General features: G+C 43.7%; 3 protein-coding genes across 3 annotated transcripts; all 3 read right to left on the bottom strand.

Annotated features, from left to right (window-relative positions):
* Positions 1-639: 639 nt before the first annotated feature.
* LOC306781323 (voltage-gated potassium channel regulatory subunit KCNG1-like) lies at positions 640-3,923 on the bottom strand (the record flags this gene model as incomplete). The annotated part of the gene is made up of 2 exons (XM_079274126.1): positions 640-1,512; positions 3,150-3,923. The coding sequence occupies 2 exons, from the start codon at positions 3,921-3,923 to the stop codon at positions 739-741; spliced, it is 1,548 nt and encodes a 515-aa protein (XP_079130252.1). The 3' UTR covers positions 640-738.
* A 9,850-nt stretch (positions 3,924-13,773) lies between these two features.
* LOC306780491 (voltage-gated potassium channel regulatory subunit KCNG1-like) lies at positions 13,774-17,060 on the bottom strand (the record flags this gene model as incomplete). Its single annotated transcript, XM_079272889.1, has 2 exons — positions 13,774-14,646; positions 16,287-17,060. The coding sequence occupies 2 exons, from the start codon at positions 17,058-17,060 to the stop codon at positions 13,873-13,875; spliced, it is 1,548 nt and encodes a 515-aa protein (XP_079129015.1). The 3' UTR covers positions 13,774-13,872.
* A 7,038-nt stretch (positions 17,061-24,098) lies between these two features.
* Positions 24,099-27,385, bottom strand: LOC306781518 (voltage-gated potassium channel regulatory subunit KCNG1-like; the record flags this gene model as incomplete). Its single annotated transcript, XM_079274408.1, has 2 exons — positions 24,099-24,971; positions 26,612-27,385. 2 exons carry the CDS (start codon positions 27,383-27,385, stop codon positions 24,198-24,200), a joined length of 1,548 nt encoding a protein of 515 aa, XP_079130534.1. The 3' UTR covers positions 24,099-24,197.
* Between the last annotated feature and the right edge of the window lie 285 nt (positions 27,386-27,670).

The following is a 27,670-nucleotide window of genomic DNA, read 5'->3' on the forward strand; positions in this document are numbered from 1 at the left end:
CTTCTGCATGTGTGTTATGACACCATGCATGCTGTCAATGGGATTGGATGTCTACCAAGTGTGGACATTTTTTTTATTATTATTTAACCTTTGGGACTGAACGAAAGCAGAGAGCATCTTTACTGACGTGACACTGGTTAGCACGACATCAACAAATCCATTAAAACGTCAACGATCAACGATGAGAAACATCACTATGTTGTTGGATCATGAGGACACCGTGCTCTTCAGCTGTATTTTTTTGTCAAATGCACATTTCACATATTGGAATTACGTCATTGTTATGCTCGAATGCTTTATTGTGGGTTTCTTTCGTAACTTAAGACTTCCATTTGATATTCTGTGACCATGTAATGTTTCATTCATCTTTTAAATCATGAATCAATCATAAATCTTTTGAAGGAAACATTTATTTAATACTTAAATAATATATATATGTGTTCCTAATATTCTTCTAATCCTCTTCTCTGTGTGTTCGTCATGTTTATCCAAAAGTACACTGCTACACAGCACGGCTGCATTTCTGGGAAGAAAAAAACAAAATCAGTTTTCTCTGTATCTTGTTTTTAAGACTTCTCTCTCCACCCTTCCATCTCTAATTCTTCTTCCTCACTCCTGTACTTTATTTTCAGAGTCTCTCTCTCCTCTCCATACCCCCAGTCTTTCTTTGAAGCCTCCCTCTTCTTCTCCTCTTTCTCTCCCACTCCCACTTTGTACGTCCTTCCCTGTCCGACAGTGTCACTCGTTCATGTCTCTGGTGTTCGTCGACGCTATGGGGAAGAGCATGTCACTCTCCAAGGAGAGGTTGCTGCCCAGGCCGGCCATGCGGCTCCGCAGCAGGAAGTGCGTCCTCCTCTGCAGCACCCTCTGCTGCTCCTGCTTCAGCTCCACGTAGGACCGCGAGAAGGTGTGGAAGATGGAGGTGACGGGGAAGGCCATGAGGAGGATCCCGCTCAGGATGCTGCTCAGAGCCACCACCTGGCCTGGGATGCTCCTCGGCACCATGTCCCCGTAGCCCACGGTCGTCATCGTGATGACGGCCCACCAGTAGGTAGCAGGGATGCTGGTGAACTCCTGCGTGGGGGCCATTTCATTCTCAATCAAGTACAGCAAGGGCGAATACAGCGCTATGGCCACGCACAGGAAGAGGAGGAGCAGTCCAAACTCCCGCGTGCAGCGGCGTGCGGTCAGGCCCAGAGTCTGCAGGCCCAACGAATGGCGAGCCAGCCGCATGACATAGAGGATCCGCAGGGCTCTCAGGACGCGCAGCACCAGTCCCACCTTGTCCAAGTAGCTGTTGCCGGAGCCCTTCTTTTCTTTGGAGGTGCTGTCCACCACCAGGGTGATGTAGTACGGCAGGATGGCCACCACGTCTATCAGGTTCAGCGGCTGCCTGAGGAAGGCCAGCTTGCTGCGGTCTTGAATGAAGCGCAGGGTGAACTCCAGGGAGAACCAGGCCACGCACACCGTCTCCACTATGAAGATGTTGTAGCACATCTGGGAACATTTGCCCTGGTAAAGACACTTGAGTTAGCATGGTCATCATCAGCATGTGCGAGTGGTAGCTGTAGTCACTAGAGGGAACCACTTCTATGTGAAATGAAGGAGCGAAGGACTCTGGGAGGCTGCAGCATTGCACACAACGTGCACAATGTTTCTCCAACAAACAAAACAAAGAAAGGAAAGAGATTTGCTCATCATAGACGAAGCTATGCCAGTTATGATTTAATGTATGAGTCGAGCCATGAAAACAGAGCAACTGTAACCTCAAAAATGGTCCTTCTTTATCATCTATGTTTTAAGCTTTTTTTTGGAAAGCTTTGTGTTTTGTGTGACACGGTGATGATGCTGAATCAGTGCGTGGCTGAGAAGGCTCAAAGCATTTCAAAGCACATGGCACGGAGCCTTTGAACGCAGTCCATATCAGGGAGAAATATCATTGTGAAACACACTCCCACAGAGGAGGAGATGGTTTGAGTAGACCCATACAAGCACCTGACAACTCCAGTAAACCTGTCTCTCACTCCGAGAGAGGAACACTTACACACTTTTAATCAGAGGCGTCGGAGTTGTTAGAATGCAATTACTGGCACTTTCAATTAAAAAGCGTGATTGAAACATACACCGAGCATAGCAGGTTCAAATACAAGTGTGTCAGGTCGAATAGAACACTGGAACTTCATCAGTGCAGTCGTTGTATTTCTTTCATTTTGTTTTCATTATCCCGGTTACATTTTCCCAGAACATTGCCTGATGATTGACTTAATGACTGTACAAGAGATGATGTTAAAACTCGTCCCACGTTTAAAGCGCTTAATGCACTGGAGCACCCACACGATAAATGAAACGTAAAGAGTGACAGTCCAAGATTAAAGTAACTACTGGATCTGAAAGGTGAGTCAGCAGCATGACATATACGTTTAGCAGTATCTCAAATAAAAACCGTTGAGCTTTTGGTTTCGCTCTCCGCCCACTGACAGTACCCCACATGCAGTATCTGTACTTGATTTCCTGAGTGCGTACAAGAAGTAAAGGTAGAACATTTAAAAACTACTAAAACATTTCTTTGAAATGGAAAGCAAAGTGGTGGAAGCTGCTCTCCACTTCCATCCAAAGTAGGTATTTCTACAAAAGATAGATTGATTCATTTTAATTAAAAAACTGATGTTCCTTTACGCTGCAAGAAAATATTGTGTGTGACTCAAATATTGTCCTTTATATTTGACTGAAGAGGCCAGTGTGCTAATTATGGTTGTGATTGAAGTCAAACAAAAATATGAAAGCAGATTGAGACGTCTTCAAATCCAATTTTGTTTTCTTCAATGGCAAAACAACCTGCTTTCTAAGCAGCAGGCTGTTTTAAACGACATGACAGATGAGACATGCCGTCATTAGAATGTTCTAATGACTGCTTTTCAGAATAACATGTCAATTTTCAAAGCCAATCTCACCAGTGTGGGGTTCAAATGTTCACTGTCTATACTTTGGTGTGACTTTATGACAGACTCACAACAGACAATGAAGTTGTGTTGGGCCATGTCTTCACTTTTACTTCTCCTCTCTGACATGACAACACTTGACTCTGACAACAACATGTTTTGTACTTAGTAACTTTTTTTGTGTTATGTCAAAGTCATGAGCCTACTCACCGCCTCCTCCTCTTCCCTCATGGCGGGCATGGTGCTGATGGATAGGTTGACGGCAGTGATGGTGACAAACATCACTGACAGACAAGCAAAGATCTTCCCCGGCAGGCCTGAGTGAGGCCTCTCCACCATGTCTCTTAGCTTGCCCATGTACCGATTGAGTCTGGACTCTGCTGCGTGTCCACTGTCCGAATCCAGCAGATCCTCCAGGAGTTCCTCCTCCTCCTCCGCTCTCTCCATCGCTTCAAACTCCTCCACGCGCTGCAGCAGACGCCGGCGACAGCACCACTCCATGCTCTCCTCGGGGACCCCCCAGTAGAGCAGCTCCTCCCTGAAGGAGAGGGCGCACATCTCCCTGAGGGACCGCAGCTTACCCGCCCGCAGGAAGGTCAGGATGGTACGGAAGGCACAGGGGCTGCGGTCGAAGAAGAAATCGTTCTGCGCGACGTCATAGTCATCACAAACACGCATGATCTCGTCAAAGCTGCTGCAGAGGTGCAGCTGGCCCAGACGAGACAAGGGGAAGTCCTCTAAGGTGGTCCAGGGCAGCTGGTAACGCAGGCCACCCACATTGATGATGGCGTGGAGTTTACGGGCGCTGGACAGCAGGGTGTCGCCATGGATGGAGCTGAGCTCAGGGGCACGCTGCGCCCTCTTGTAGAAGGCCCCCTTTTGAGCCTCCTCTTCATGTAGGGGAGGCGGCTCAAAGGAGGAATCAGAGGCACAGCTCAGGGCACTGTAGTCATAGTCGGAGCCATCACCCGCCAACAGGGTCATCTTTACTGGTCCACTCACATCCCTGTGACACAGGAGAAAAGCCTTTCAGCTGCTCAGTCTGTAAGAAATCTTTTAACCGGCGTTCACATTTACAGAGACACATGAGAACCCACACAGGAAAGAAACCTTTCAGCTGATCAGTTTGCTGTGATAGATTTGTGCGCAACAGAGATCTAAAGGTACACATGAATACCCACACAGTAAACAATCCCCTTTAGCTGTTCTGGTTGCAGTAAAGTTTCCGTTTGTGATAAAAGCTTTCAGCACGAGTCACCTCTGAAGTTACACATGATTAACCGCGGTTCAACTACACTGATTTCAATACAAAAAGTTATTCACTGAATGAGCGCCAACTGTACAGTTTGAAATAGTTTTGATGATTATATTGATGATTGATTTGATAATGTAAGTTTAAGACGATGGTTTTACCTGCATCTGTGCACAGTATATTGTATTCAAATGATTTCATCAATAAAAATAAAAGGTTTGTGTATTTCACTGGTTCATACATAGTTTTACGTAGCACACTTTGTTCGTCAGGATTAAATCCATCAGTGACTGGAGTGTGACTCAATAGTTCTTTATCTTACTTGGCAGTTTGCACTCTTTGCTGCTGCCATTACTGGTATACAATTGTCATCTTGTCTGACACAAACTCATAAAAAGAATAAAAAAGGTCCTTAGATAACGCAATCTACACATTCTTCGGAGTCACAAACCAACAACATCCTTCTCTCGATCTATAGTTCCTTCCAGTTGATCAACAGGCCGACACATTCCTGAATGTGTTTTAAAAATGTCTTTTTTAGATTGCCGGTGGCTTTTGATCGTACAACATCAAACAGTGGCAACAATCAAACACAAATAGAGAACACATGTCATTGATTGAACACAATCACTCAAAATAGATTTCACTTGTATCAAATGATGTGACACAACCAATATAAGCCAGTTGAGAGAGCAAACAGGTGGTTGAAGGTGGGAAGGAGAAAGTCTGAGACTGGATAGAAGAAACAATGTGAGAGGACGAGGACAAGTGCGTATGGGAGATGGGCTACGAGGAGGAAGAGGAAGACAAAGAGTGGAAATATCTGATGAAATTCGAGCAACAGTCATAGACCATGTTATAGTCCACGGACGGACAATGAGGGAAGCAGGACTTAGAGTGCACCCCAATTTGAGCCGGTTTTCTGTGTCCACCATAGTAAGGACATTCAGAGAAGAGAACAGGTACAGTATGCTACTGTATTTTTTGTAATTGAAAATTTACTGTACTACACTACAAATGTCTATTGAAACAGCTGCATATAAAGCTCATCACTGTATGTATTGTACTGCATGAATATTTTTTGTAACTGCACATCTACTTTTTGTAGAACTGCAAGGCTGCCACATGCAGGTGGAAGGAGAGCTATATTCACTCAGGAGCAAGAGACCGTTACAGTGGGCATGGTCCTTCAAGATCATTTAATACGACTCAGAGAAATCCAGGAACGAGTGATACAAGACAACACACACTTCCAGGGAATCGACAGTGTGAGCATTTCCACAATTGACCGTGTTCTCCATCGTAACAGGATACGAATGAAACAAGTATACAGAGTACCTTTTGAGCGCAACTCACCAAGGGTGAAAGAAGTGCGAGCTCAGCATGTGCAAGTAAGTGTACATTCAGACACATTTACTGGAATCCAGATTGTCTACAGTACTGCCACATACTATGTGAATGACATTACTCTTCAGTACATACAATGTATGTGAATCAGAAGTGCATACAGTAGGCCTAATTGAACTCTACAATATAGCACTGTCTCTGTACAACTTACTAAATTCTACATACATTATATTGTATTCCTACACAGACAATATTTGACTTGGAATCCTTGGACAGACCCCATGAGTTAATCTTTGTCGATGAAGCAGGCTTCAATCTGACAAAGAGGAGAAGGAGAGGCCGAAACGTGATTGGACAGCGGGCCATTGTTGAAGTCCCTGGTCAACGAGGTGGCAATGTCACAATCTGTGCTGCTATCAGCAACCATAGTGTTCTACATCACCATGTTACACTCGGGCCATATAACACCCAGCATCTTCTAAGATTTCTGGCCAATCTAAGAGATATTTTATTTGAGCAGCAGGGTCAGGAGCTAAATGAGAATCCCATTCCCACCTATGTGATAGTGCTGGACAATGTCAGTTTCCACCGATCTGCTCAGGTAAGGGAATGGTTTAACATCAATGGTCAGTTTATGACCTTGTACCTCCCTCCATACTCTCCTTTCCTGAATGCGATTTGAGGAGTTTTTCTCCTCATGGAGATGGAAAGTGTATGATAGAGTCTATCATACACTTTCCAGGGGTTCTTAACCTTTTTGACCTCGGGGCCCAACTTTTCAAGTACAAAGTGTCCCGGGGCCCACTCTGACTATATGCATCAAAAGTGTCAGACAACCTGTAGGTCATACAGAAACAGAGCAGTGGGCCTTCAGAGTCAGTAAAAATTTAAGATTTTTGTCCGCATAAAATAAAAAAGTATGTTTCAGTATAAATAACTGCCGGTGGCTGTATCTGTACAGGTAAAGGACAGTATAGGGCTGTAACTACACTATCAGTGAACAACTGCCTCAAATTTGAAGAAGATTGGACAAAGTATGACCATTCTACAGTGTTTCTTCCATGAAGAGATCCAGGCGGAGCTCTAAAAGGACATTTGGAGACCCAAATGGACACATGGTACCCACATGATATTCTGACACACTAAAGGTGTTTCTCCCTTTATATTTTGATATTATATTATTTTACTTTTATTATAAGCCTTTGCAAATTGCAAAAACTATGTATATGTGGTCGAAGACATGGTGTGTGAGTAGCGCACTTCCTGTGCTTAATGGCTGAGACCGAGCGCACGAACGAGAATGAGAATAGCTCAGTTACGCAAACGTTGGTTGACGGGTTACGGAAGAGGAGGATAAGGTTTGTACTATAAGTACTAGCGTTTTCTGAAGGCAGGAGCTCCATGGTAACATCCGCTAGCACGTTGTCGGGTCTGTAATGTGTCTTTTTCCGTCGAAATGCTGCAAGATACGACTTGCAGCGGTTATGGCGACTTTGGACAGTGTGTGGGCTCCTTTTGTGGAGAAACCATAAGAAATGAAAGAAAATCGATGATTTCTTTGCAAGGATGAGGATTTTGGGCATGCTGGGATACCAAACACGGACATGTTTTGTGACGTATTTGCGCAAACAAGCCGTAGGACCGGAAGGGGAGGGGATCGAGGATGCCGGTGTTGAACAGGCAAAACCCTTGTTCAATAAATGAGATGATAGAATGTGATGATCACAAAGACATTTATTATCATGTGTATGTAAACCTGCATACACAACAAGAAGCCCAGCAGACGTTCCCACGAGCGTTGGATGTTTCGTCGCTACGTGTCGCTTTATTTCTGAAGGCTTCAGTGCTTCGTTTGATAGCATTAGCTCACATTCCACACACTGAGCACTCGGCTCTGCCTCGTTGCCTCCGTTCACAAAGCCGTACTTAAGAAAGTCAGGGTTCTACTTGCGCACACATTTAGACTTTTGGGGGGTATGGCACCACTGTCGTGTTCATTTTTTATTTTGAATAACTTATCCATAACTTTCGCTACAGGCGAGCGGCTAGCGGCTAGCTGAGTGTCTTCTTCTGCTTATTGCAGCTTGTTAAACAACAGACTGACGCATTACCGCCACCAGGTGGTGGGAAGCTGTATTGTAACTGAGCGTCTCATGGATAACAGTGATATCTCTGGTGTCTTCAATTGATCAATGCGGTCCCGCGGCCCACAGGTGCAAAACTGAAAGTTTTTCGCGGCCCTCTAGGTGGCGCTCGCGGCCCAATCATGGGCCGCGGCCCTATGGTTAAGAATCACTAGACAACCCTACACCAGAGTCAATCTGCTGCAAGCCATGGAATTATCCTGTGGTGATATAGGTGAGGAATCATGTCAGGGCTGGATATAATGTCAGGAGAGAAAATATTGCTTGTGATGTCAACAAAGTGCTCTGGCCTGACCCAGCCCAAAGACAAGAAGAAGCACATTGATGACATGTTGACTCCTTTGATTTTTGTCCCTTTTACTGTAGTATTGTATACTGTAGTAGGCCTACAGTGCATTGTAGGCTGTATAATGTACAATAAACAAATTGTATGGCCTTGAACACCGTGCTGTCTATTTGTTACAGTAACAGTACTGACTGCTCAATAGATTTTGACTGGTTGCAGGTTCATATCAAGAAAGAACAAGAATTATAGTATCACAGAGACAAAGGACACGTTTGTGAGATGCAGGGTACAGTACTTTACAAATAGGGGTACAAGGAGGAGGAAGAACAAAAGAAATTGCAAAGAGCAAACATGGTAGTAATTTCTGATCAATTTTGAGTTCCTGTAATAGAACATGTTTTCGTTCATATGAAATTTGTTTTGAGATTAAAAATCTACTTCTCCCTGAGAACTATATGTTTTGAACAATGTATTTTCTATTCATTGGTGTATTGTTTACTGACTGCTTGATGGTGTATATTATTTTGATCACTTTGTTTGTGATTTGAGAGCAGTGTTTGATTTTGAGCACAGGTAAAACTGTTTTGAGGCGAAAGTTTCATTTTGCAAGAGGATTCAGAGGTTTTGTAAATAGTGCTTGAAGATGAGGTTTTGTGTTTACAGTTTTGAGAGAATGGGTGACCGTTTCAAGAAATGTGTCTTAGCAATCGAGAAAAACTGCAACGTTGTAGACCGCGATTGTGTCTGTGCCGAACATTTAAGTCAGCTTGCATCCGTTTTCATTTGAAAGTCTTTTTTTTTTTTTTTTCAAAACTGCTGACTTCAAACGTGAGCCCTGTCCTGCGACTGCAGCCTTAATGTAGGCGATTTAAAATAAAATGAACGAGAGCAAAAATACATAACCTGTTTTGTGCATCATTTTTGTGGGTAAAAATCACACTTTGTACTCTTGTGACACAATGCCGCCATCTGCTGTTCAAAGGAGGTATCATGTCTCACGTACCAGCACGAGCTGCAGGAATACGGGTTTACACTCACTTTTGGCCTCTTTTTTGTTGCAATATTGGGTTGTTCTTTTCTGGGAAAGTGGGAAAAACAGTAAATACCATTGTACTTATCGTCAGATCTATCGTGCTCTTAATGAAGCAGTGATGTCATAAATCTGTTAATTTACTAATTCACACAGTCTGAGATTTATTGCCAGCTGTCTTTTTTTTTGCATTTGTCAGTTTAAACTGTGATTATAATATTCATTAAAGGTCCACGTCCCGAGCTCTGATTGGTCGGTGTGTATTTGAAGAAAATTAATTAAATCACACGTTGCTGAGGGAGCAGAGGGGCAGAAAACGGTCTGAAGGGAATTCATTGGTGATATTTTGTCTTCAATAAATAAATGTTGGAAAACAATCACTTGAGTCGTCTCGTTCCATGACCCACAACTGTTACATATGTACCAGATGGAAGGTCACTGAAGATAGGAGTAATGACATACTATTTTATTAGTTTAAAGGGCTTTTGTTACCCACCAAGTTGCAGCGGAACCGGATGTTCCTCGTAGAACCTGTCTGAATGGATTTGTATCTGTTGAACATGTGCTGATAGAGTGGAAGAAGTTCAGGGTGGAAAGAGAAAGACTGAAGAACAGAGTGGTAGATACAGGAAGGGAGTGGAGCATCAAAGGCTTAGAGACAGGGGACAAACAAGTTCAGCTTAAAAGGGCTTTATTTAATATTTTGAATGGAACGGGTTAAAAGGCCAGAATATGACTGCAATATGAAGTTTATTTTCTAATTGTTTCATTATATTTATAAATGACATTGTTATTGTGTTTAAATGACAACTGTCATAAAGTCATGATGTTACACACTCCGGTCCAGTAGGTGGCGCCTTAAACATTGGTTTGTAGTCCGCCATTAAAGTGAAAGAAGAAGAAGAAGACTAATCTCCTGGTAGCCTATAAAGCTATTGAAGTTAGCTTAGCATGCTACCTGGAAACAGACGGACGGGGACGGAAGTGACCAACACAGCGCTAGTCAGAGTTTAATGAGAGTAAACGGTGTTTTTAACGGAGTTCGTCTGGAGGAAAACTTTCTGTGGTTTAGTGAAAATGTCTAAAGTAGACATGTTGAGATATTTACTCAACCAGCGACTAACTGCGGGTGATGAAGAGATAATTGGTATGTTTGAAAGAACGATAGCAGAGTACGAGGAGGAACTCTCTCGTTCAAAAGAGGCGAATAAGCGACAACGGGAACTTCTGGACGCTGTTCTCAACCCGGAAATTCGGATACAAAGAGCACGTGGGTTCACTTTATTTCTTCTCTCAAACACTGTTCATGCTCCGGCTGATAACTTTTAATGTAGTTTGGAGTGAGACTCTGTTGCAGTTCGTCGTTTTCTTCTTCTCCTGATTTAATACCTGCAAACGTGTCCATGAGGTGGACACACCAGTCTGTCGTGTGGTGCGGATGGGGCCTCTATTTCATGAAGTATTACTACTGATAGTGTAATTCAGTTTGTAACTGCATTTTCTTTTGTTCGTATATTAAATTCCTTTTGATTTAAACTTCAACCAGCTGATTCGGCCCTGCTTAATGATGGAAGAAAGAGAGCAGGGGGGGGGGGGGCTGCGTCTTCTCCTCTGCATGCTTCTTGTCCTCTGGAACAAGGAGGGGGGCTTTTTCCTTTACCTTTTGTTTGAGAAATTTTGAACATAACAGTATTATGTGCGTGTGTGTGTGTGCTCATTTGCAATAGTGTTGCGTGTGTCATAGAGCAAAGGTTTGAATCTCCGGGTGAGGCACTCACGCGCTCCCCGTACAAAGAGGGAGCTCTGACACGCAGGCGGTAGCTTAAAACTGATAACTAGTTGTGTTGTGAATCGGGTTAGTCGGTGGGATATTGTGTAGCAACCTGCAGGAACAGCAGGTGCTTGGCACCTCTTTCACCTCTTATGAGTTTGCAGGTATGCTGATTTGTTCTCTCAGCTTCTAGATGACAGGAAATGTTTCAACTTAAAGTACAAGTTTGTTCTCTTTGATAACACCACATGGATTTGGCAGCTTAAAATGGTTCATATGTTCATGGTCACATAAGTTGATTACATTATTGTATTATCTGGTTCTAGTGATACTCTGGAAGTGTATGTCCAGGAGACTATTTGCTCAATTCTAAAATGTCTTTGTAACCCCTCTGTGTGTGTTTACTGTTTTCCTGCAGACGTCCAGCAGCTGTTGTTGGTTAAAGAAGAGGTTCCCTCTGAGCAGCAGGAGTGGAGCTCCAGTCTGGACCAGGAGGACCCAGAGCCCTCACACATTAAAGAAGAACAGGAGGACCCAGAGCCCTCACACATTAAAGAAGAACAGGAGGACCCAGAGCCCTCACACATTAAAGAAGAACAGGAGGAACTCTGCACCAGTCAGGAAGGAGAGCAGCTTCAAGGTCTGGAGGAGGCTGATGTCAAGTTCTCATTCACTCCTGTGAAGAGTGAAGATGAAGAAGAGGAAGCTCAGTCCTCACAGCTTCATCAAAGGCAAACTGAACAGATGGGAACAGAAGCTGATGGAGAAGACTGTGGAGGACCAGAACCAGACAGGAACTTGGATCCAGATAGATATCCAGAACCAGATACTGATGAGAAGACTGGAGACTCTTCTGACACTGATGAGGGTGGTGATGGGGAGAAGACCAGAGAACCTCAGTCAGGTTTAAACTATGTGAAACCTGATGAAGTCCGTGTCACTGATTCAAGATGTAGCGCTGGTGAAAAACATTTTAGATGCTCTGAGTGTGAGAAAACATTTGGCAAGAGGGGAACTCTGAAGACACACATGAGAACCCACACAGGAGAAAAACCTTTCAGCTGCTCAGTCTGTAAGACATCTTTTAACCAGCATTCAACTTTACAGAGACACATGAGAACCCACACAGGAGAAAAGCCTTTCAGCTGCTCAGTCTGTAAGAAATCTTTTAACCAGCATTCAAGTTTACAGAACCACATGAGAACCCACACAGGAGAAAAGCCTTTCAGCTGCTCAGTCTGTAAGAAATCTTTTAACATGCGTTCACATTTACAGAGCCACATGAGAACCCACACAGGAAAGAAACCTTTCAGCTGATCAGTTTGCTGTGATAGATTTGTGCGCAACAGAGATCTAAAGGTACACATGAATACCCACACAGGAAACCATCCCCTTTAGCTGTTCTGGTTGCAGTAAAGTTTCCGTTTGTGATAAAAGCTTTCAGCACGAGTCACCTCTGAAGTTACACATGATTAACCGCGGTTCAACTACACTGATTTCAATACAAAAAGTTATTCACTGAATGAGCGCCAACTGTACAGTTTGAAATAGTTTTGATGATTATATTGATGATTGATTTGATAATGTAAGTTTAAGACGATGGTTTTACCTGCATCTGTGCACAGTATATTGTATTCAAATGATTTCATCAATAAAAATAAAAGGTTTGTGTATTTCACTGGTTCATACATAGTTTTACGTAGCACACTTTGTTCGTCAGGATTAAATCCATCAGTGACTGGAGTGTGACTCAATAGTTCTTTATCTTACTTGGCAGTTTGCACTCTTTGCTGCTGCCATTACTGGTATAAAATTGTCATCTTGTCTGACACAAACTCATAAAAAGAATAAAAAAGGTCCTTAGATAACGCAATCTACACATTCTTCGGAGTCACAAACCAACAACATCCTTCTCTCGATCTATAGTGCCTTCCAGTTGATCAACAGGCCGACACATTCCTGAATGTGTTTTAAAAATGTCTTTTTTAGATTGCCGGTGGCTTTTGATCGTACAACATCCTTCAAATGAATAGATCTCTGAACTCTCTCTTCAACAAAATCAGTCACATTTAGGTTATTCAATGAGTCTTTTGATCACTAATGTAACAATATGTTCTCACTTTCATTCAATGAGTCTCCCGATGTGAAGAGGAGTACACAGTATTCCTCATAATAGCACACTCGTATTGTGTAAATGTAATGTTTTTGAATTCCTGTACCTCTTTTATAATATGATTTGTGTCTTTTAAGTCTACATGACACTCAAATAAGCAAATCAATCTCTTAACTCTGTCATAGAATGTGTGGAATTTTAATCCAAAAAGTAAAAATTGTGACTTTGCACCACTGATTGCTGTATTGTTGTCCTTCTGCATGTGTGTTATGACACCATGCATGCTGTCAATGGGATTGGATGTCTACCAAGTGTGGACTTTTTATTTTTATTATTTAACCTTTGGGACTGAACGAAAGCAGAGAGCATCTTTACTGACGTGACACTGGTTAGCACGACATCAACAAATCCATTAAAACGTCAACGATCAACGATGAGAAACATCACTATGTTGTTGGATCATGAGGACACCGTGCTCTTCAGCTGTATTTTTTTGTCAAATGCACATTTCACATATTGGAATTACGTCATTGTTATGCTCGAATGCTTTATTGTGGGTTTCTTTCGTAACTTAAGACTTCCATTTGATATTCTGTGACCATGTAATGTTTCATTCATCTTTTAAATCATGAATCAATCATAAATCTTTTGAAGGAAACATTTATTTAATACTTAAATAATATATATATGTGTTCCTAATATTCTTCTAATCCTCTTCTCTGTGTGTTCGTCATGTTTATCCAAAAGTACACTGCTACACAGCACGGCTGCATTTCTGGGAAGAAAAAAACAAAATCAGTTTTCTCTGTATCTTGTTTTTAAGACTTCTCTCTCCACCCTTCCATCTCTAATTCTTCTTCCTCACTCCTGTACTTTATTTTCAGAGTCTCTCTCTCCTCTCCATACCCCCAGTCTTTCTTTGAAGCCTCCCTCTTCTTCTCCTCTTTCTCTCCCACTCCCACTTTGTACGTCCTTCCCTGTCCGACAGTGTCACTCGTTCATGTCTCTGGTGTTCGTCGACGCTATGGGGAAGAGCATGTCACTCTCCAAGGAGAGGTTGCTGCCCAGGCCGGCCATGCGGCTCCGCAGCAGGAAGTGCGTCCTCCTCTGCAGCACCCTCTGCTGCTCCTGCTTCAGCTCCACGTAGGACCGCGAGAAGGTGTGGAAGATGGAGGTGACGGGGAAGGCCATGAGGAGGATCCCGCTCAGGATGCTGCTCAGAGCCACCACCTGGCCTGGGATGCTCCTCGGCACCATGTCCCCGTAGCCCACGGTCGTCATCGTGATGACGGCCCACCAGTAGGTAGCAGGGATGCTGGTGAACTCCTGCGTGGGGGCCATTTCATTCTCAATCAAGTACAGCAAGGGCGAATACAGCGCTATGGCCACGCACAGGAAGAGGAGGAGCAGTCCAAACTCCCGCGTGCAGCGGCGTGCGGTCAGGCCCAGAGTCTGCAGGCCCAACGAATGGCGAGCCAGCCGCATGACATAGAGGATCCGCAGGGCTCTCAGGACGCGCAGCACCAGTCCCACCTTGTCCAAGTAGCTGTTGCCGGAGCCCTTCTTTTCTTTGGAGGTGCTGTCCACCACCAGGGTGATGTAGTACGGCAGGATGGCCACCACGTCTATCAGGTTCAGCGGCTGCCTGAGGAAGGCCAGCTTGCTGCGGTCTTGAATGAAGCGCAGGGTGAACTCCAGGGAGAACCAGGCCACGCACACCGTCTCCACTATGAAGATGTTGTAGCACATCTGGGAACATTTGCCCTGGTAAAGACACTTGAGTTAGCATGGTCATCATCAGCATGTGCGAGTGGTAGCTGTAGTCACTAGAGGGAACCACTTCTATGTGAAATGAAGGAGCGAAGGACTCTGGGAGGCTGCAGCATTGCACACAACGTGCACAATGTTTCTCCAACAAACAAAACAAAGAAAGGAAAGAGATTTGCTCATCATAGACGAAGCTATGCCAGTTATGATTTAATGTATGAGTCGAGCCATGAAAACAGAGCAACTGTAACCTCAAAAATGGTCCTTCTTTATCATCTATGTTTTAAGCTTTTTTTTGGAAAGCTTTGTGTTTTGTGTGACACGGTGATGATGCTGAATCAGTGCGTGGCTGAGAAGGCTCAAAGCATTTCAAAGCACATGGCACGGAGCCTTTGAATGCAGTCCATATCAGGGAGAAATATCATTGTGAAACACACTCCCACAGAGGAGGAGATGGTTTGAGTAGACCCATACAAGCACCTGACAACTCAACAAGTAAACCCGTCTCTCACTGCGAGAGAGGAACACTTACACACTTTTAATCAGAGGCGTCGGAGTTGTTAGAATGCAATTACTGGCACTTTCAATTAAAAAGCGTGATTGAAACATACACCGAGCATAGCAGGTTCAAATACAAGTGTGTCAGGTCGAATAGAACACTGGAACTTCATCAGTGCAGTCGTTGTATTTCTTTCATTTTGTTTTCATTATCCCGGTTACATTTTCCCAGAACATTGCCTGATGATTGACTTAATGACTGTACAAGAGATGATGTTAAAACTCGTCCCACGTTTAAAGCGCTTAATGCACTGGAGCACCCACACGATAAATGAAAGGCAAAGAGTGACAGTCCAAGATTAAAGTAACTACTGGATCTGAAAGGTGAGTCAGCAGCATGACATATACGTTTAGCAGTATCTCAAATAAAAACCGTTGAGCTTTTGGTTTCGCTCTCCGCCCACTGACAGTACCCCACATGCAGTATCTGTACTTGATTTCCTGAGTGCGTACAAGAAGTAAAAGTAGAACATTTAAAAACGACTAAAACATTTCTTTTAAATGGAAAGCAAAGTGGTGGAAGCTGCTCTCCACTTCCATCCAAAGTAGGTATTTCTACAAAAGATAGATTGATTCATTTTAATTAAAAAACTGATGTTCCTTTACTCTGCAAGAAAATATTGTGTGTGACTCAAATATTGTCCTTTATATTTGACTGAAGAGGCCAGTGTGCTAATTATGGTTGTGATTGAAGTCAGACAAAAATATGAAAGCAGATTGAGACGTCTTCAAATCCAATTTTGTTTTCTTAAATGGCAAAACAACCTGCTTTCTAAGCAGCAGGCTGTTTTAAACGACATGACAGATGAGACATGCCGTCATTAGAATGTTCTAATGACTGCTTTTCAGAATAACATGTCAATTTTCAAAGCCAATCTCACCAGTGTGGGGTTCAAATGTTCACTGTCTATACTTTGGTGTGACTTTATGACAGACTCACAACAGACAATGAAGTTGTGTTGGGCCATGTCTTCACTTTTACTTCTCCTCTCTGACATGACAACACTTGACTCTGACAACAACATGTTTTGTACTTAGTAACTTTTTTTGTGTTATGTGAAAGTCATGAGCCTACTCACCGCCTCCTCCTCTTCCCTCATGGCGGGCATGGTGCTGATGGATAGGTTGACGGCAGTGATGGTGACAAACATCACTGACAGACAAGCAAAGATCTTCCCCGGCAGGCCTGAGTGAGGCCTCTCCACCATGTCTCTTAGCTTGCCCATGTACCGATTGAGTCTGGACTCTGCTGCGTGTCCACTGTCCGAATCCAGCAGATCCTCCAGGAGTTCCTCCTCCTCCTCCGCTCTCTCCATCGCTTCAAACTCCTCCACGCGCTGCAGCAGACGCCGGCGACAGCACCACTCCATGCTCTCCTCGGGGACCCCCCAGTAGAGCAGCTCCTCCCTGAAGGAGAGGGCGCACATCTCCCTGAGGGACCGCAGCTTACCCGCCCGCAGGAAGGTCAGGATGGTACGGAAGGCACAGGGGCTGCGGTCGAAGAAGAACTCGTTGTGCGCGACGTCATAGTCATCACAAACACGCATGATCTCGTCAAAGCTGCTGCAGAGGTGCAGCTGGCCCAGACGAGACAAGGGGAAGTCCTCTAAGGTGGTCCAGGGCAGCTGGTAACGCAGGCCACCCACATTGATGATGGCGTGGAGTTTACGGGCGCTGGACAGCAGGGTGTCGCCATGGATGGAGCTGAGCTCAGGGGCACGCTGCGCCCTCTTGTAGAAGGCCCCCTTTTGAGCCTCCTCTTCATGTAGGGGAGGCGGCTCAAAGGAGGAATCAGAGGCACAGCTCAGGGCACTGTAGTCATAGTCGGAGCCATCACCCGCCAACAGGGTCATCTTTACTGGTCCACTCACATCCCTGTGCTCAGCCTGCCACCATCACACCGTCACCTTCAGAGGGGAAACAGAGAATGAACAGATTAGTCTTATACAGAAGGGCATTTGTATTTTAAAAATGTATTAAACGGACGTGTATGGCTTTGATGTACTTAAAACCTACTTAAACTCATAGGGACTGTGTGAAGAGTCTGAGCAATACTGACACTGTTATGCCTCTATAAACATTGACATCCCTTTTACTTAAGGATGACTAATACCACGGACCGTTATAGTGGGCATGGTCCTTCAAGATCATTTAATACGACTCAGAGAAATCCAGGAACGAGTGATACAAGACAACACACACTTCCAGGGAATCGACAGTGTGAGCATTTCCACAATTGACCGTGTTCTCCATCGTAACAGGATACGAATGAAACAAGTATACAGAGTACCTTTTGAGCGCAACTCACCAAGGGTGAAAGAAGTGCGAGCTCAGCATGTGCAAGTAAGTGTACATTCAGACACATTTACTGGAATCCAGATTGTCTACAGTACTGCCACATACTATGTGAATGACATTACTCTTCAGTACATAGAATGTATGTGAATCAGAAGTGCATACAGTAGGCCTAATTGAACTCTACAATATAGCACTGTCTCTGTACAACTTACTAAATTCTACATACATTATATTGTATTCCTACACAGACAATATTTGACTTGGAATCCTTGGACAGACCCCATGAGTTAATCTTTGTCGATGAAGCAGGCTTCAATCTGACAAAGAGGAGAAGGAGAGGCCGAAACGTGATTGGACAGCGGGCCATTGTTGAAGTCCCTGGTCAACGAGGTGGCAATGTCACAATCTGTGCTGCTATCAGCAACCATAGTGTTCTACATCACCATGTTACACTCAGGCCATATAACACCCAGCATCTTCTAAGATTTCTGGCCAATCTAAGAGATATTTTATTTGAGCAGCAGGGTCAGGAGCTAAATGAGAATCCCATTCCCACCAATGTGATAGTGCTGGACAATGTCAGTTTCCACCGAGCTGCTCAGGTGGATGGTTTAACATCAATGGTCAGTTTATGACCTTGTACCTCCCTCCATACTCTCCTTTCCTGAATGCGATTTGAGGAGTTTTTCTCCTCATGGAGATGGAAAGTGTATGATAGACAACCCTACACCAGAGTCAATCTGCTGCAAGCCATGGAATTATCCTGTGGTGATATAGGTGAGGAATCATGTCAGGGCTGGATATAATGTCAGGAGAGAAGATATTGCTTGTGATGTCAACAAAGTGCTCTGGCCTGACCCAGCCCAAAGACAAGAAGAAGCACATTGATGACATGTTGACTCCTTTGATTTTTGTCCCTTTTACTGTAGTATTGTATACTGTAGTAGGCCTACAGTGCATTGTAGGCTGTATAATGTACAATAAACAAATTGTATGGCCTTGAACACCGTGCTTTCTATTTGTTACAGTAACAGTACTGACTGCTCAATAGATTTTGACTGGTTGCAGGTTCATATCAAGAAAGAACAAGAATTCCAGTGTCACAGAGACAAAGGACACGTTTGTGAGATGCAGGGTACAGTACTGTAAAAATAGGGGTACAAGGAGGAGGAAGAACAAAAGAAATTGCAAAGAGCAAACATGGTAGTAATTTCTGATCAATTTTGAGTTCCTGTAATAGAACATGTTTTCGTTCATATGAAATTTGTTTTGAGATTAAAAATCGACTTCTCCCTGAGAACTATATGCTTTGAACAATGTGTTTTCTATTCATTGGTGTATTGTTTACTGACTGCTTGACGGTGTATATTATTTTGATCACTTTGTTTGTGATTTGAGAGCAGTGTTTGATTTTGAGCACAGGTAAAACTGTTTTGAGGCGAAAGTTTCATTTTGCAAGAGGATTCAGAGGTTTTGTAAATAGTGCTTGAAGATGAGGTTTTGTGTTTACAGTTTTGAGAGAATGGGTGACCGTTTCAAGAAATGTGTCTTAGCAATCGAGAAAAACTGCAACGTTGTAGACCGCGATTGTGTCTGTGCCGAACATTTAAGTCAGCTTGCATCCGTTTTCATTTGAAAGTCTTTTTTTTTTTTTTTCAAAACTGCTGACTTCAAACGTGAGCCCTGTCCTGCGACTGCAGCCTGGCTTAATGTAGGCGATTTAAAATAAAATGAACGAGAGCAAAAATACAGAACCTGTTTTGTGCATCATTTTTGTGGGTAAAAATCACACTTTGTACTCTTGTGACACAATGCGGCCATCTGCTGTTCAAAGGAGGTATCATGTCTCACGTACCAGCACGAGCTGCAGGAATACGGGTTTACACTCACTTTTGGCCTCTTTTTTGTTGCAATATTGGGTTGTTCTTTTCTGGGGAAGTGGGAAAAACAGTAAATACCATTGTACTTATCGTCAGCTCTATCGTGCTCTTAATGAAGCAGTGATGTCATAAATCTGTTAATTTACTAATTCACACAGTCTGAGATTTATTGCCAGCTGTCTTTTTTTTTGCATTTGTCAGTTTAAACTGTGATTATAATATTCATTAAAAAGGTCCACGTCCCGAGCTCTGATTGGTCGGTGTGTATTTGAAGAAAATTAATTAAATCACACGTTACTGAGGGAGCAGAGGGGCAGAAAACGGTCTGAAGGCAATTCATTGGTGATATTTTGTCTTCAATAAATAAATGTTGGAAAACAATCACTTGAGTCGTCTCGTTCCACGACCCACAACTGTTACATATGTACAGATGGAAGGTAACTGAAGATAGGAGTAATGACATACTATTTTATTAGTTTAAGGGGCTTTTGTTACCCACCAAGTTGCAGCGGAACCGGATGTTCCTCGTAGAACCTGTCTGAATGGATTTGTATCTGTTGAACATGTGCTGATAGAGTGGAAGAAGTTCAGGGTGGAAAGAGAAAGACTGAAGAACAGAGTGGTAGATACAGGAAGGGAGTGGAGCATCAAAGGCTTAGAGACAGGGGACAAACAAGTTCAGCTTAAAAGGGCTTTATTTAATATTTTGAATGGAACGGGTTAAAAGGCCAGAATATGACTGCAATATGAAGTTTATTTTCTAATTGTTTCATTATATTTATAAATGACATTGTTATTGTGTTTAAATGACAACTGTCATAAAGTCATGATGTTACACACTCCGGTCCAGTAGGTGGCGCCTTAAACATTGGTTTGTAGTCCGCCATTAAAGTGAAAGAAGAAGAAGAAGAAGAAGACTAATCTCCTGGTAGCCTATAAAGCTATTGAAGTTAGCTTAGCATGCTACCTGGAAACAGACGGACGGGGACGGAAGTGACCAACACAGCGCTAGTCAGAGTTTAATGAGAGTAAACGGTGTTTTTAACGGAGTTCGTCTGGAGGAAAACTTTCTGTGGTTTAGTGAAAATGTCTAAAGTAGACATGTTGAGATATTTACTCAACCAGCGACTAACTGCGGGTGATGAAGAGATAATTGGTATGTTTGAAAGAACGATAGCAGAGTACGAGGAGGAACTCTCTCGTTCAAAAGAGGCGAATAAGCGACAACGGGAACTTCTGGACGCTGTTCTCAACCCGGAAATTCGGATACAAAGAGCACGTGGGTTCACTTTATTTCTTCTCTCAAACACTGTTCATGCTCCGGCTGATAACTTTTAATGTAGTTTGGAGTGAGACTCTGTTGCAGTTCGTCGTTTTCGTCTTCTCCTGATTTAATACCTGCAAACGTGTCCATGATGTGGACACACCAGTCTGTCGTGTGGTGCGGATGGGGCCTCTATTTCATGAAGTATTACTACTGATAGTGTAATTCAGTTTGTAACTGCATTTTCTTTTGTTCGTAATATATTAAATTCCTTTTGATTTAAACTTCAACCAGCTGATTCGGCCCTGCTTAATGATGGAAGAAAGAGAGCAGGGGGGGGGGCTGCCTCTTCTCCTCTGCATGCTTCTTGTCCTCTGGAACAAGGAGGGGGGCTTTTTCCTTTACCTTTTGTTTGAGAAATTTTGAACATAACAGTATTATGTGCGTGTGTGTGTGTGCTCATTTGCAATAGTGTTGCGTGTGTCATAGAGCAAAGGTTTGAATCTCCGGGTGAGGCACTCACGCGCTCCCCGTACAAAGAGGGAGCTCTGACACGCAGGCGGTAGCTTAAAACTGATAACTAGTTGTGTTGTGAATCGGGTTAGTCGGTGGGATATTGTGTAGCAACCTGCAGGAACAGCAGGTGCTTGGCACCTCTTTCACCTCTTATGAGTTTGCAGGTATGCTGATTTGTTCTCTCAGCTTCTAGATGACAGGAAATGTTTCAACTTAAAGTACAAGTTTGTTCTCTTTGATAACACCACATGGATTTGGCAGCTTAAAATGGTTCATATGTTCATGGTCACATAAGTTGATTACATTATTGTATTATCTGGTTCGAGTGATACTCTGGAAGTGTATGTCCAGGAGACTATTTGCTCAATTCTAAAATGTCTTTGTAACCCCTCTGTGTGTGTTTACTGTTTTCCTGCAGACGTCCAGCAGCTGTTGTTGGTTAAAGAAGAGGTTCCCTCTGAGCAGCAGGAGTGGAGCTCCAGTCTGGACCAGGAGGACCCAGAGCCCTCACACATTAAAGAAGAACAGGAGGAACTCTGCACCAGTCAGGAAGGAGAGCAGCTTCAAGGTCTGGAGGAGGCTGATGTCAAGTTCTCATTCACTCCTGTGAAGAGTGAAGATGAAGAAGAGGAAGCTCAGTCCTCACAGCTTCATCAAAGGCAAACTGAACAGATGGGAACAGAAGCTGATGGAGAAGACTGTGGAGGACCAGAACCAGACAGGAACTTGGATCCAGATAGATATCCAGAACCAGATACTGATGAGAAGACTGGAGACTCTTCTGACACTGATGAGGGTGGTGATGGGAAGAAGACCAGAGAACCTCAGTCAGGTTTAAACTATGTGAAACCTGATGAAGTCCGTGTCACTGATTCAAGATGTAGCGCTGGTGAAAAACATTTTAGATGCTCTGAGTGTGAGAAAACATTTAGAACAAAGGGAACTCTGAACAGACACATGAGAACCCACACAGGAGAAAAACCTTTCAGCTGCTCAGTCTGTAAGAAATCTTTTAACATGCGTTCACATTTACAGATACACATGAGAACCCACACAGGAGAAAAACCTTTCAGCTGCTCAGTCTGTAAGAAATCTTTTAACCATCGTTCACATTTACAGAGACACATGAGAACCCACACAGGAGAAAAACCTTTCAGCTGCTCAGTCTGTAAGAAATCTTTTAACCGGCATTCACATTTACAGTACCACATGAGAACCCACACAGGAGAAAAGCCTTTAAGCTGATCAGTTTGCTGTGATAGATTTGTGCGCAACAGAGATCTAAAGGTACACATGAATACCCACACAGGAAACGATCCCCTTTAGCTGTTCTGGTTGCAGTAAAGTTTCGGTTTGTGATAAAAGCTTTCAGCACGAGTCACCTCTGAAGTTACACATGATTAACCGCGGTTCAACTACACTGATTTCAATACAAAAAGTTATTCACTGAATGAGCGCCAACTGTACAGTTTGAAATAGTTTTGATGATTATATTGATGATTGATTTGATAATGTAAGTTTAAGACGATGGTTTTACCTGCATCTGTGCACAGTATATTGTATTCAAATGATTTCATCAATAAAAATAAAAGGTTTGTGTATTTCACTGGTTCATACATAGTTTTACGTAGCACACTTTGTTCGTCAGGATTAAATCCATCAGTGACTGGAGTGTGACTCAATAGTTCTTTATCTTACTTGGCAGTTTGCACTCTTTGCTGCTGCCATTACTGGTATAAAATTGTCATCTTGTCTGACACAAACTCATAAAAAGAATAAAAAAGGTCCTTAGATAACGCAATCAACACATTCTTCGGAGTCACAAACCAACAACATCCTTCTCTCGATCTATAGTTCCTTCCAGTTGATCAACAGGCCGACACATTCCTGAATGTGTTTTAAAAATGTCTTTTTTAGATTGCCGGTGGCTTTTGATCGTACAACATCCTTCAAATGAATAGATCTCTGAACTCTCTTCAACAAAATCAGTCACATTTAGGCTATTCAATGAGAGTCTTTTGATCACTAATGTAACAATATGTTCTCACTTTCATTCAATGAGTCTCTCCCGATGTGAAGAGGAGTACACAGTATTCCTCATAATAGCACACTCGTATTGTGTAAATGTAATGTTTTTGAATTCCTGTACCTCTTTTATAATATGATTTGTGTCTTTTAAGTCTACATGACACTCAAATAAGCAAATCAATCTCTTAACTCTGTCATAGAATGTGTGGAATTTTAATCCAAAAAGTAAAAATTGTGACTTTGCACCACTGATTGCTGTATTGTTGTCCTTCTGCATGTGTGTTATGACACCATGCATGCTGTCAATGGGATTGGATGTCTACCAAGTGTGGACTTTTTTTTTTTATTATTTAACCTTTGGGACTGAACGAAAGCAGAGAGTATCTTTACTGACGTGACACTGGTTAGCACGACATCAACAAATCCATTAAAACGTCAACGATCAACGATGAGAAACATCACTATGTTGTTGGATCATGAGGACACCGTGCTCTTCAGCTGTATTTTTTTGTCAAATGCACATTTCACATATTGGAATTACGTCATTGTTATGCTCGAATGCTTTATTGTGGGTTTCTTTCGTAACTTAAGACTTCCATTTGATATTCTGTGACCATGTAATGTTTCATTCATCTTTTAAATCATGAATCAATCATAAATCTTTTGAAGGAAACATTTATTTAATACTTAAATAATATATATATGTGTTCCTAATATTCTTCTAATCCTCTTCTCTGTGTGTTCGTCATGTTTATCCAAAAGTACACTGCTACACAGCACGGCTGCATTTCTGGGAAGAAAAAACAAAATCAGTTTTCTCTGTATCTTGTTTTTAAGACTTCTCTCTCCACCCTTCCATCTCTAATTCTTCTTCCTCACTCCTGTACTTTATTTTCAGAGTCTCTCTCTCCTCTCCATACCCCCAGTCTTTCTTTGAAGCCTCCCTCTTCTTCTCCTCTTTCTCTCCCACTCCCACTTTGTACGTCCTTCCCTGTCCGACAGTGTCACTCGTTCATGTCTCTGGTGTTCGTCGACGCTATGGGGAAGAGCATGTCACTCTCCAAGGAGAGGTTGCTGCCCAGGCCGGCCATGCGGCTCCGCAGCAGGAAGTGCGTCCTCCTCTGCAGCACCCTCTGCTGCTCCTGCTTCAGCTCCACGTAGGACCGCGAGAAGGTGTGGAAGATGGAGGTGACGGGGAAGGCCATGAGGAGGATCCCGCTCAGGATGCTGCTCAGAGCCACCACCTGGCCTGGGATGCTCCTCGGCACCATGTCCCCGTAGCCCACGGTCGTCATCGTGATGACGGCCCACCAGTAGGTAGCAGGGATGCTGGTGAACTCCTGCGTGGGGGCCATTTCATTCTCAATCAAGTACAGCAAGGGCGAATACAGCGCTATGGCCACGCACAGGAAGAGGAGGAGCAGTCCAAACTCCCGCGTGCAGCGGCGTGCGGTCAGGCCCAGAGTCTGCAGGCCCAACGAATGGCGAGCCAGCCGAATGACATAGAGGATCCGCAGGGCTCTCAGGACGCGCAGCACCAGTCCCACCTTGTCCAAGTAGCTGTTGCCGGAGCCCTTCTTTTCTTTGGAGGTGCTGTCCACCACCAGGGTGATGTAGTACGGCAGGATGGCCACCACGTCTATCAGGTTCAGCGGCTGCCTGAGGAAGGCCAGCTTGCTGCGGTCTTGAATGAAGCGCAGGGTGAACTCCAGGGAGAACCAGGCCACGCACACCGTCTCCACTATGAAGATGTTGTAGCACATCTGGGAACATTTGCCCTGGTAAAGACACTTGAGTTAGCATGGTCATCATCAGCATGTGCGAGTGGTAGCTGTAGTCACTAGAGGGAACCACTTCTATGTGAAATGAAGGAGCGAAGGACTCTGGGAGGCTGCAGCATTGCACACAACGTGCACAATGTTTCTCCAACAAACAAAACAAAGAAAGGAAAGAGATTTGCTCATCATAGACGAAGCTATGCCAGTTATGATTTAATGTATGAGTCGAGCCATGAAAACAGAGCAACTGTAACCTCAAAAATGGTCCTTCTTTATCATCTATGTTTTAAGCTTTTTTTTGGAAAGCTTTGTGTTTTGTGTGACACGGTGATGATGCTGAATCAGTGCGTGGCTGAGAAGGCTCAAAGCATTTCAAAGCACATGGCACGGAGCCTTTGAACGCAGTCCATATCAGGGAGAAATATCATTGTGAAACACACTCCCACAGAGGAGGAGATGGTTTGAGTAGACCCATACAAGCACCTGACAACTCCAGTAAACCCGTCTCTCACTCCGAGAGAGGAACACTTACACACTTTTAATCAGAGGCGTCGGAGTTGTTAGAATGCAATTACTGGCACTTTCAATTAAAAAGCGTGATTGAAACATACACCGAGCATAGCAGGTTCAAATACAAGTGTGTCAGGTCGAATAGAACACTGGAACTTCATCAGTGCAGTCGTTGTATTTCTTTCATTTTGTTTTCATTATCCCGGTTACATTTTCCCAGAACATTGCCTGATGATTGACTTAATGACTGTACAAGAGATGATGTTAAAACTCGTCCCACGTTTAAAGCGCTTAATGCACTGGAGCACCCACACGATAAATGAAACGTAAAGAGTGACAGTCCAAGATTAAAGTAACTACTGGATCTGAAAGGTGAGTCAGCAGCATGACATATACGTTTAGCAGTATACTCTCAAATAAAAACCATTGAGCTTTTGGTTTCGCTCTCCGCCCACTGACAGTACCCCACATGCAGTATCTGTACTTGATTTCCTGAGTGCGTACAAGAAGTAAAAGTAGAACATTTAAAAACGACTAAAACATTTCTTTGAAATGGAAAGCAAAGTGGTGGAAGCTGCTCTCCACTTCCATCCAAAGTAGGTATTTCTACAAAAGATAGATTGATTCATTTTAATTAAAAAACTGATGTTCCTTTACTCTGCAAGAAAATATTGTGTGTGACTCAAATATTGTCCTTTATATTTGACTGAAGAGGCCAGTGTGCTAATTATGGTTGTGATTGAAGTCAAACAAAAATATGAAAGCAGATTGAGACGTCTTCAAATCCAATTTTGTTTTCTTCAATGGCAAAACAACCTGCTTTCTAAGCAGCAGGCTGTTTTAAACGACATGACAGATGAGACATGCCGTCATTAGAATGTTCTAATGACTGCTTTTCAGAATAACATGTCAATTTTCAAAGCCAATCTCACCAGTGTGGGGTTCAAATGTTCACTGTCTATACTTTGGTGTGACTTTATGACAGACTCACAACAGACAATGAAGTTGTGTTGGGCCATGTCTTCACTTTTACTTCTCCTCTCTGACATGACAACACTTGACTCTGACAACAACATGTTTTGTACTTAGTAACTTTTTTTGTGTTATGTCAAAGTCATGAGCCTACTCACCGCCTCCTCCTCTTCCCTCATGGCGGGCATGGTGCTGATGGATAGGTTGACGGCAGTGATGGTGACAAACATCACTGACAGACAAGCAAAGATCTTCCCCGGCAGGCCTGAGTGAGGCCTCTCCACCATGTCTCTTAGCTTGCCCATGTACCGATTGAGTCTGGACTCTGCTGCGTGTCCACTGTCCGAATCCAGCAGATCCTCCAGGAGTTCCTCCTCCTCCTCCGCTCTCTCCATCGCTTCAAACTCCTCCACGCGCTGCAGCAGACGCCGGCGACAGCACCACTCCATGCTCTCCTCGGGGACCCCCCAGTAGAGCAGCTCCTCCCTGAAGGAGAGGGCGCACATCTCCCTGAGGGACCGCAGCTTACCCGCCCGCAGGAAGGTCAGGATGGTACGGAAGGCACAGGGGCTGCGGTCGAAGAAGAACTCGTTGTGCGCGACGTCATAGTCATCACAAACACGCATGATCTCGTCAAAGCTGCTGCAGAGGTGCAGCTGGCCCAGACGAGACAAGGGGAAGTCCTCTAAGGTGGTCCAGGGCAGCTGGTAACGCAGGCCACCCACATTGATGATGGCGTGGAGTTTACGGGCGCTGGACAGCAGGGTGTCGCCATGGATGGAGCTGAGCTCAGGGGCACGCTGCGCCCTCTTGTAGAAGGCCCCCTTTTGAGCCTCCTCTTCATGTAGGGGAGGCGGCTCAAAGGAGGAATCAGAGGCACAGCTCAGGGCACTGTAGTCATAGTCGGAGCCATCACCCGCCAACAGGGTCATCTTTACTGGTCCACTCACATCCCTGTGCTCAGCCTGCCACCATCACACCGTCACCTTCAGAGGGGAAACAGAGAATGAACAGATTAGTCTTATACAGAAGGGCATTTGTATTTTAAAAATGTATTAAACGGACATTTATGGCTTTCATGTACTTAAAACCTACTTAAACTCATAGGGACTGTGTGAAGAGTCGGAGCAATACTGACACTGTTATGCCACTATAAACATTGACATCCCTTTTACTTAAGGATGAGTAATACCACGGTGCAGCAGTATTGCAGCAGG

This window comes from Melanostigma gelatinosum (genome assembly GCF_949748355.1).
Source record: "Melanostigma gelatinosum genome assembly, chromosome: 8".
In the NCBI taxonomy this organism is placed as follows: domain Eukaryota; kingdom Metazoa; phylum Chordata; class Actinopteri; order Perciformes; family Zoarcidae; genus Melanostigma; species Melanostigma gelatinosum.